Source organism: Helianthus annuus, chromosome 1 (assembly GCF_002127325.2).
Source record: "Helianthus annuus cultivar XRQ/B chromosome 1, HanXRQr2.0-SUNRISE, whole genome shotgun sequence".
Classification (NCBI taxonomy): Eukaryota; Viridiplantae; Streptophyta; class Magnoliopsida; order Asterales; family Asteraceae; genus Helianthus; species Helianthus annuus.
Genome location: NC_035433.2, coordinates 130,270,859 through 130,281,345, shown reverse-complemented (window position 1 = coordinate 130,281,345; position 10,487 = coordinate 130,270,859). Strand labels below are relative to the sequence as shown.

Below are 10,487 nucleotides of genomic sequence, written 5' to 3'. Positions count from 1 at the left end.
GGTAGGACAAAGTTCCCAAGGCCATTTCATACAATCTAAACAACCTAGCATCCCGGGTAGCCCATGATAATCTGCGTGATGTTCCAATATTTGTTGCATGTCACTAAATGAGGGTTTTCTCAAATATCTTTTCCTATAAAGTTCTAGAATACACGAACAAAAGTTGTGAAGACTTTCTCTAGCTACACGTGCAGACATTTAGTCATCCATAATGTCCGAACTATTGTCGTAAGCTAACTGCCTAAGTGCGGCCGTGACCTTTTGCCACGTACTAAATCCTAATTGCCCGGTTACATCCGGTTTTTGTTGGAAATAAACATACTTCTCCTCAATATCTCTAGATATCCTTAAAATTAAGTTTCTACTCATACGCAAACGACGCCTAAACATTTTTTCATCATACTTAGGTTCCGCTGAGAAGTAATCGCTTACCAACAAATTGTTAGCGGTGTGTCGTTCACGAGCGATGTACCTTTTCCTCCGTTTAGGTTGCAAAGTCTCTTCCTCATCGTCTTCGTCTTCCATGATAGCTTTCACAACCGCCGCGATCGTTTGTAGAAATATTTCCGCACCATCGTCAGATGATGATGACGATACACTTGAACTTGAAGAACTTATGGCAAGATTGTATTTTATGTGTTTGATATTGTGTGAGAAAAATGTTAAATATGGTAAGGTATTTATAAAGGATTTTTATTTTAAACATGCCCCCAACAGCTAGCCCAACGACTAGTTTAATTGGCCATTGATAGCCCGCCATGTCACCTTGCTAGACCCGCCCCACGCCCGGCTTCAAACCCCCGCCCCTTGGGCCACGACCCAACCCAAGCCCACCCGGGGTGATGTCTTGGGCGTTTTCCCCCAACCCACGCCCCAACCCAAGCCCCATATCCCATAGTCTAACCTCCAACCAACTCATTTAATACCACTCCTAACTCCCAACCACCTTCATTTAAACCCCAACCACCTTCATTTAAACCCCAACCACTTAACCCTCTTATAAATACCAACCCTGACACTTTCTAAACACTTGCACCACATCCAAATTACTTCCAAACCCTCTCAAATCTCCAAGATTTTCAACTTTGGGCAAAAAGTTCAAGAACCAAAATTGGTAATTTCGGTGTTCCAACAACTCAAGTCTCGTCAAACTCACTAAGTGAAAATTTCTTCACAAACCGTGAGTATACTCGAACACCCTTTTTCATTTTACACTTTTGGGTGCAATATGTTTACTTATTCAACTTACACAATCACTTATACTTTTATGTAATCACACAAACAATCCAATACATGCATACTAATACGTTATACCTGATTCGTGTTTCTGGGTGATTCTTATGTGATAACCTTGTCATTAACTTCGTACGAGCCTCCCTTTAACATGTATAACGCTATAGGAGTAACACACCACTCGTGAACGTGAGGTCATGTTAAGTTATTCATTTATTTATACTTGCGGTAATTAGATGGTTGATTTGTTATTCGCATGCCAGTTTGACGTTAATCTTGATAACTAGGTGTGTCATGTGGATTTGTTTCATTCATTTTTATATGTATGCTATGTATCAAACTTGTATACTCGCCAATATTTCGTATTGAACTATGCTTTTAAACATGTTGCATGTTGTTGATGTTGATGCATATAGAATCTAGTAGGATATGCTTAATACACACTTAGACTATTAATGATGTCATTGTATTTTGATCCTTTAAATTTGTTGTATTTCGTTTATCAAATGTTGTACTTTGAATTTTCCATGTATTGCATTAGACAACTATTATCAATGAAATGAAACTTGTTTATTAAATACTTGTCACAATTAGTATTATGAAGTCTCGAGCAATCTCGTTCGTTTCACTCCGATGTTTACGTCATTAGTTGAGGTGTGCCATGTCTTTTCCATTAGATGCTTAGATGTTGTAATACTAATATGTGAATATTCTGCTCACATAATAATTGCTTATGCCCAAACTATGATTTGCTTAATACACAACAAAAGAAAGAACCAAATGTCTTACATTGATTTATTTGAATATATTTTGTTTCCCTTTAAATAGAACTACAAAAGTAATGAAACATATTGCTTGCATATTTATAGAAGAATATTAAAAGAAGTAATGAAATTTACGATTGAACCATTCACTTTATTAAGAGTTCTTAAATTTCAAATCACTATAGACCTTCAAAGTGATTGAATCGTCCCTATCCCTAAACATATGAAGATATTCTATTCAAGCGGACATCACAACAAGGATCAAGCACGTTACAAGGGTCAAGGTAGCAAAAGGTAAACCAATTGACTCTTGCTTGAAAAAGCTTTCACGAATTGAACTCAAACTCAATCTATGTTAAGTTAGACAAGCCAAACTTGAGATTAGATGAGCTCGACTCAACTCAACACATTTACCCACATCATTTTTTTTCCTATAAAGATCAGCTTGGTTCGCAACAATTTTTTAACCATTAATTGATATTGATAGTTTAAACAATTTAAGAAAGAAGCCAGAAAAACAAGAAATTCAGAAATTAAGAAAATTACAACACTCCTAAGAATTTGGTCCAGTGGCAAAGATGTCTGCCCTCTCACTAGAGAGACGCATGTTTGATTCCTGACCATTTAGATGGACATCTGAGTGAAGGAACGAATCTAGGTTTTAATCCCGGATTCGCACCTGACGGAGGGTGAGGGTTTACGAATTTCATCCGGTTTCGGGGCATCACAGGTACGGTCGAGAAGTCGACCTTAGACACAGCCCTGGAATAAGGTGGGTTTACACGATATACGATAACATGACGCGGCAACGCCTAAATATTTGTGTCGGCTAAATCAAGCCGCAACGACACACACACACACAAAACCCTTCTTCTTCTTCTTCCCCCTCTCAACAGAGGTTCAACAGGTCTAAATCTCTCAATAATCTCACACAATCATTTCTATTTATCATTTCATTATTGCTGATTGTCTATTCCTAATCGGAGTTTTCGAAAATTTTGTTTTCAGATCTTCAGCAGCATTGCAGATCTAGGGTTTTACTAGGGTTCCAGTTCCGATGACGACACCGTCTCATTTACCCGTAACCGCCGCTCAGGTACGTATATCTGTATATATATATATATATATATATACTGTTAGTGTATCGGTGTGTATATGTATGTTGTATGTATACACAGAGTGAAGTTAATTAGGGTTAATTAGGGTTTTGGTGTGTACAGGTGGGAACATACTTTGTTGGACATTATTATCAGGTGCTTCAAACGCAACCGGATTATGTTCACCAGTTTTACAGTGACAGGAGCACCTTGCTTCGTGTTGATGGTCATAACAGAGAAACTGCCACTTCAATGCTGGTAATTTGTTTGATTATTCATTATTAGGTTACAGTATAACTTGATTATTATTTGTTTGTTTATTGATTATTAGGTTTGAGACTCTTTTCATGAGTTATTTTATGTGTGTGTGTTGCATTTAGTAAATAATAATTACGCGTTTAGTGTTATGCGGTTGTCGGTTTGTGATATGATTATTTGTGATACATTGTGTTTGTGCTCACGCGTTTCACGGTTGCGTATATTGCAGCAAATACACGCGCTTGTTATGTCGCTTAACTATACGGGAATAGAAATCAAGACGGTGCACGCGCTCGAGTCGTGGGATAGAGGTGTTCTTGTGTTGGTTTCAGGTTCTGTGCACGTTAAAGATTTTAGCGTGAAGAGGAATTTCGTGCAGACGTTTTTCCTCGCGCCTCAGGAGAAAGGATACTTTGTTTTGAATGATATCTTTCACTTTATCGATGACCAGCCAAATTATCATCATCCTGTTGCGTTTATGACGCAGAACGATTTGGTATCCAAAATGAATGCTTCAACTGCACTTCGGGAACAAGGTATTGTGGCTTATTGTGTTGCGTTACCATACACCATTAACTGTGCATCTTCTTTTAGGGAAACTATTTTATATAACTTACGAATTAATATAATTTATTCAGCGTCAAGCTACATGTCGGGCAGTGATATCCATGCAAGGGATTTTGTGCAGCCTGCTGTGGTTGTGGAAAACGGTACCGCGAACAATTACGGTTTTCAAGAGCAACAGTTGCAAGCTCCTGTGGCTGAAAGTATTCTTGAAGACAGTTACGCTGTGCAGACAAATGGTTCAGTTCAAAACTCAGTTAACGCACTTCAAAATCATATGACTCCTGTCGAGGAAGTTGTTGAAGAGCCCCAAAAGCATACTTATGCTTCCATCGTATGCATTTCATTTTCGCAAGCTATAATTAATACGTTTTACGTTTTTCCATGTGTGGTTGTTCATAAACTGACTTTCCACTGTTTTTGTTTCTGGAAGCTGCAAGTAGCCAAAGGGCATTCGGCACCATCGGCACCTAGAGAACAGTCGTTCAAGAAGAGTACATCCGTTTCAGAGTTAAACCATGTGTCTGAGTCACCTGCGCAACAGTCCGCTGCAGCATTAACGGAGGCGGTTGAGGACCCATCTGTTGTCGATGATGAAGGTACGTTTTTTATAACTTTTATCTTCTCTTTAATGGGGTGTTTAATGTGTTTTAAAGTCGATTTTCTTATTAGTTGTGTATATTGACTTCTTTAGCTGAGGTGAAGTCTGTTTATGTGAAAAACGTGCCATCCACTGCAACTGCGTCTGATATCGAGGAAGAGTTTAAGAAATTTGGTAAGATCAGACAAGATGGTGTTGCAATCAGAACCCGAAAGGTTAGTTCTTTTGACATCTTTATCGGTAACTTGTTTTTTTAGCCTTAAAAGACTAACGATGAGTAATTTATCTCAACTCAGGATCTAGATGTCTGCTATGCGTTTGTTGAGTTTGAAGACATCACTGGTGTTCACAATGCAATCAAGGTTTGACTCTGTTTATTACTTTATTTGATTATAGTAATCTTGTTTTAAAGTAGAGTTAATGTTCTGCATTGTCTATTTAAGTGTACAACAATTGTGTTATTGAAAAATGAATTATTTAATACATTGCGTTGGTTTATTTAAATGGATTAATTTCATATATACCCTTACAAACTTGAAAAGTTTCAGATATACCAACCAAATCTAAAAATATCATATATGCCCTTACAAAGTAGTTAAAATATCAAACATACCCAGTTTATTAAAAAAATATAATAAATGATCATTTTACCCTTATTTTTTTAATTTCAAGTTTTCATATATGCTCATTTTTAACTTCATATTTTTATATAACACATTTTTAACTTGAATTTATTATTACCCATAAACAATAGTGTACTCCATATATATTATATTTTAGCTAAATAAATTAAGCTAGAAATGAGTAAATATAATATTTGAAGTTAAAGTATAAGAGATTTCAAAGTTTTAGAAAAATAAGGGTAAATAGTCATTTATTAAATTGTTTTTAATGAATTGGGTATATATGATAATTATAATTTTGCATGGGTATATATGATATTTTGCAGGGGTATATATGAAATTGTCCTTATTTAAATATTTGATATCTCTTGACAAAATACCATCAATTGTGTAGGCATCTACTGTTGAGATCGGTGGGCAGCAGGTCACTATCGAAGGAAGGCGAGCAAATAGAATCAATATATATCGAGGTGGAAGTACGTGTCTATACTTTTTATTAATAACTGACCATTATATGTGATACTAAAGCACATGTAATTGATGTAGGAGGTGGACGAGGAAGAGGCAGGGGTGGGTATCAAAACGAAGGAAATGGAAGAGGAGCGCGTTTTGGAAACAGAAACTACAACAACCGAGGAAACGGGCACGGTCATGATGGTAATGATTACAACCGACCAAGAGGCAATGGCTATTATCGTCGTCAAGGTCAAGAGAACCGGCCCCATTCCAACTCGCACCATGTTTCCAAAAACGGTCACATCTCATCTGATTGAAGTATTGAACCCCCTTTTTGGGTTATTATGTCTGTACTGGTTCATTATATAGTCTTGAAAGAAAGCAACATGTAGTGAGGTGTTTTTTTTTAAAGTTCAGTTATGCTGTGGGTGTATGCATCCCGATTTATTTACATCGGGACTTCATTCTCAGTTATAAATTTTTGACCTACAGAAATAATATTCAAATATCAGACACAATGGTTTATGCAGCTCTTTGGCTTCTTTTACCCTTAACTTTTAAATACTGTCATATGTTCATAGTTCTGAATGTGATATTTCGATACAATAAAACACATGTATAAAGTGTGCATCATTGACTAGATACGGCGGTTACAATTTATCTGGATGTTGGTCTTCATCTTCTGCTTCCCAAAGAAACTTGGCGTATGCGGCAAGAACATGACTGAAACAAATAAAACGACAATCAGTAAGCTTGAACGGTTGTATAGGTGGCAAGATGGACTGGCTAAAAACAAAATGTTTTACAAATAGAACCGTTTAAAGGTTACCTATCAGTCGGAGCAGCTGCGAGTGCTTGCCCAAAGTAATCGGATGCTTTGTCTTTATCATGATGAAGCTCCCACGCCAATTGTGCGCATTGTGAAGCGACTTCACCATCTGCGGGGTCTGCTTGTAATGCACGCAGGTAATACTCTTCAGCTCCTGCAAGGTCTCCCTTGGTCTGTCGAAAACCAAATATAGATCAATAAATTTATAGAAATCTGCACTTTTGTTTTCTAAAATTGGTTCATAATTATCAAGTTATGCAAAGATGATAACCTGTCGAAGAAATTGGGCATGGTTTCTAAGAACCAACGGGTCGCAACATTTTTCATCCATCTCCAAAGATTCCTTTAGTTTATTGCAATTATAATGTCAAATCATCATTCAAACTAGAATACAAGTATCTGTTCAACAAAATGTTCCACTGCATACACACAGTAAAACAGAAAGATGTGTAAAAGTACCTCGACGGGTGAAGTTTCATTGTTCTCGTTGTCGTCTTCATCTATTTCCCACATGAAGCTTGCATATGCTGCATGAATATTCCTGCAAACAATATGTTTGAATCAATATGTTAGGCATGTTCAACAATATTATAGTTAGAACATACATAATTGTTCATATATAAATTTAGTATTAGAGTTATGTGTGTGTGTGTATGCAACTTGTGCATAAAATTTTGTTCATGTTCGATCATTTAATAAATACATGAAAAGAAACAAATTTCCTATTGAACGGTTTATAAAAAGTTGCTAAACGATTTGTTCGTTTTGATTTGTTATCCAACCCCTCTAACCAGTCCATATTGCACAAAACTACTCACGAATCTTCCGGGGCAGCAAGAACAGCAGCCTCAAAATAACCCAAGGCTCTATCTTGATCATGATGAAGCTCCCATACCAACTTAGCATATTGCATAAGACTTTCACCATCTTTAGGATCGGCCTGTGTAGCGCGAAAGTAGTATTCTTCTGCCCCGTCAAGATCTCCGTTCGACTGCCATGACAATGAAGTATAAATGCCTTAAATCACTCTAGAATAACTTACTGTAAAATGACTCCTAAAAGGCCAATAGCCCAATATGCTTCTTTTATATGCAACATCTTGACAGTTGTAAACAAACATGGCTTCCAAGAGGGTCAGGGTCGGCCTGTTAGACTTATCAACCTAGGCTAAGGCTTAGGGCCACCAAAAAACAAGCGCCTCCAATTTTTTTTCCTTTCATATTTTTAGACTTGTTTTTGTCCCATTTAAACAACGTTTCTAGGCCCATAATTTAGGATTTTACTCCAGGGGTCCACTCTGTCTGCGAACGCTTTATTCCAGAATCCAAAAGCAGCGCCGCAACTAGGGCCGGCAATTCTGACACGAACACGATAACACGACACAAACCTACATGAAGTTATCATGTTTTGTGTTTGACCTTAACAGGTTTCGTGTCTAAACAAGTTAAATCCCGTTAACCTGTTAAGACCTGTTAAGTACATGTTAATAATTAAAAAATAAAAAATATCATATGTGCGTGTGGAAATAGGGTCATCCGTCGTCGTGGGAGATGGGATAAATTACACACAAACACTTGTGGTTCTTTTTCCACAATCCAAATTCCAAACCCTAATTTTTAAATCTCTCTCACAAACACCACCATTCCCAATTTGGTTCATAGATTCCCCTATTCGGTCGTGTTCGTGTCTTAAACAGATCATATGATACGTTGGTAATTTTTTCGTGTCTTAACAGGTCGTTTCGTGTAACCTGTTTATTTTATTAACAGGGTCGTGTTCGTATTTCGAAAATCTGACACGATAAGATTTCTTGTCGTGTTCGTGTTTACATATTTCGGGTTCGTGTGTTCGTGTCTTAACAGATCGGGTTAACCCGTTATGCCAGCCCTAGCCGCAACATACCAACCCTCGTTACTTGGGGCGTCTTTTGAGTAACCAATGTGAAACTGATTACGGATTGGGCAAAATTAGGGCGAACATTAGGAAAAATCATCGCTATGGTTATTCAATGTCTCAAATGTAAATTGTTGATTTTCTTTACACCAATTCAATAGGGCCCCAACTTTGTAGTTCGCTTAGGGCCTCCAAAAACGTTGAAAAAGGCCCTGAAGAGGGTGTTTTAGATGGGCAAAATGGATTATAGTTTTAATATTGTAAACTGACTTTAATTATACAATTATTATCTCATTCTTGAAATAGCAATAACTACCATTTGTTGATTTACAATTTGCATTTATATTCAAGGTGCTACACAATAATTTCACTTATTTTCAAATTCGCATTTATATTCAAGTTGCTATACAGTAAAGTTAATTAAGACTCCAATGAGAGAAGTTTACTTGCAGATCATGCTCATTTTAAATCGAGTAATGATGCTCATTTTAAATTTTAAGTCCATTGCAACCCGCTACAAACATAAAGGACGAAAAGTGTAATTTATCCTTATTATTATAAGCAAAATAATTACTTTTGTAAACCACAACTTTAAGATTCATTTTACAACCCGAAAAATGTTGAGCCGGCCCTACCAACAAGTGACAACTTTGTTTTTTTTTAATTGTGATAATATTATTACCTGCAAAAGATGAGCATAGTTCTTCAGGAACACAGGGTTTGAAGGATCTTGATCAACCATCTTCTTATAATCATCCACAACATCTTCATCTTCTTCTTTTCCCACAATAATAGCCAACTTGTCAAATTCACTCAAATTCTTTGCAAAAGTGAACTCATCACTCCCTTTTTCAACCTTCAAATCCACTTTCTCAATATTGATCAACCCCTCTTCATCTGCATAAACAGAGAATGATGGCTCTGTGTGCAACATTAATCTTGATTTATTGGACAGAAAGTGAGAGCAATCAAATTGGGTTCCACAAAGTGAGATTGAAAGAAACTAATCAAGATACCAGAAAAAAGATTATGTTTGAATGAAATATATGTGGTGTGGCTTTTAGAGAAGACTGAAGAGGGTGTGTGTGTGTGGTGTTGGGAGCTTCTTTCTGAGAAGTGATCTTTGATTATTTTTTAAGTAATTTTTATTTCCAAGAAAATAAAGAAATGGGAGATCCAGAAAAAAAGCTACAAATGGAGACTTTCACTAGTTTTCTATTTTAAGTTATTGAAGTTTTAAAGTGTAAATTCAAAATCTTGAATTTAGGCCTCTCTTAAAAAATCCATATAACATGTCATGTTACTCAGTGGCGAAGCTTAAAAATTTCTATCAGGGGTCGGAAGTCACTTAACCTAAAAATTCTATATAAGTAATTTTTTTTATAAAACCGAGGGTCGAAAACGTATATACCTAAAAAATTCTATACGAAACATACATACATAACATTATTGAGCAAAAAGTTCGGAGGGTCGGGCGCCTCCTGGCCCTTTGAAAGCTACGCCCCTGATGTTCGTGATGTTTATAGATGGACCTATTTAACGGTTCATTTTTGTTTTTATAAACTTCTATAGAAAAAAAAAAGAAATATGATCTGTCATAACTTAAACCAACCGACTATTTTTTAGTTACAAAAATATGAAAATGTACATAAGGTATTCTTGTCAGATTTTTGGATTCATATCGGATTCTACCTACAAACACGTCAAGCCCAGTAAATAAGTTTAGTTTTTAATTTATGACTGTTTATTAAGATATATTCTAATTTTTTATTCTATATTTCAAGTATTTATTTCTTAAAAAACAACAATAATTCATATATAATAGGGGTGTAAACAATCTCAGAGACTCGAGTGCTACTCGAGATGATTGGCTCGGTTAAAAGCTCGAACGATCCGAACTTTAACGAGCCCGAGCTCCAGCCTGAAATAGAGCTCGTTTAGTTATTGAGCCCAAGCTCGAACCTGGAATACAAGGCTCATTTTGTTGGTTATATTTGTAGATAGTTATTTAACGACGTTTTGTTAGTTAGTTAGTTTTGTTACTTTTCCGTTAGTCTGTTTTAGGGCTGTATATATTTTGTTTCCTGTATTCAATAAGATCATCAGAGAAATTTTCCCCTTCTTGTTCGTTCAAAACAACATGGTATCAGAGCAAATTTGCTCTCGATT

General features: G+C 36.3%; 2 protein-coding genes across 4 annotated transcripts; one reads left to right on the top strand and one right to left on the bottom strand.

Moving 5' to 3' along the window:
• The first annotated feature begins 2,792 nt into the window (after positions 1-2,792).
• Positions 2,793-6,125, top strand: LOC110878005 (nuclear transport factor 2). Of its 2 annotated transcripts, none has more exons than XM_022126265.2 (10): positions 2,793-2,904; positions 3,006-3,093; positions 3,218-3,352; positions 3,582-3,888; positions 3,991-4,250; positions 4,350-4,515; positions 4,611-4,732; positions 4,814-4,879; positions 5,535-5,610; positions 5,687-6,125. In XM_022126265.2, the coding sequence occupies exons 2-10, from the start codon at positions 3,055-3,057 to the stop codon at positions 5,911-5,913; spliced, it is 1,398 nt and encodes a 465-aa protein (XP_021981957.1). In that variant the 5' UTR covers positions 2,793-2,904; positions 3,006-3,054; the 3' UTR covers positions 5,914-6,125. The 2 variants fall into 2 exon arrangements, with proteins under 2 accessions (XP_021981957.1, XP_021981951.1); XM_022126259.2 differs by having other exon boundaries at positions 5,535-5,616.
• LOC110878019 lies at positions 6,105-9,515 on the bottom strand. 2 transcript variants are annotated; one of them, XM_022126272.2, is made up of 6 exons: positions 9,001-9,515; positions 7,244-7,416; positions 6,885-6,966; positions 6,697-6,768; positions 6,426-6,598; positions 6,105-6,319 (listed from the first exon to the last, which is right to left on the bottom strand). In XM_022126272.2, the coding sequence occupies exons 1-6, from the start codon at positions 9,250-9,252 to the stop codon at positions 6,247-6,249; spliced, it is 825 nt and encodes a 274-aa protein (XP_021981964.1). In that variant the 5' UTR covers positions 9,253-9,515; the 3' UTR covers positions 6,105-6,246. The 2 variants fall into 2 exon arrangements, with proteins under 2 accessions (XP_021981964.1, XP_021981973.1); XM_022126281.2 differs by lacking the exon at positions 6,697-6,768 and having other exon boundaries at positions 9,001-9,505.
• Between the last annotated feature and the right edge of the window lie 972 nt (positions 9,516-10,487).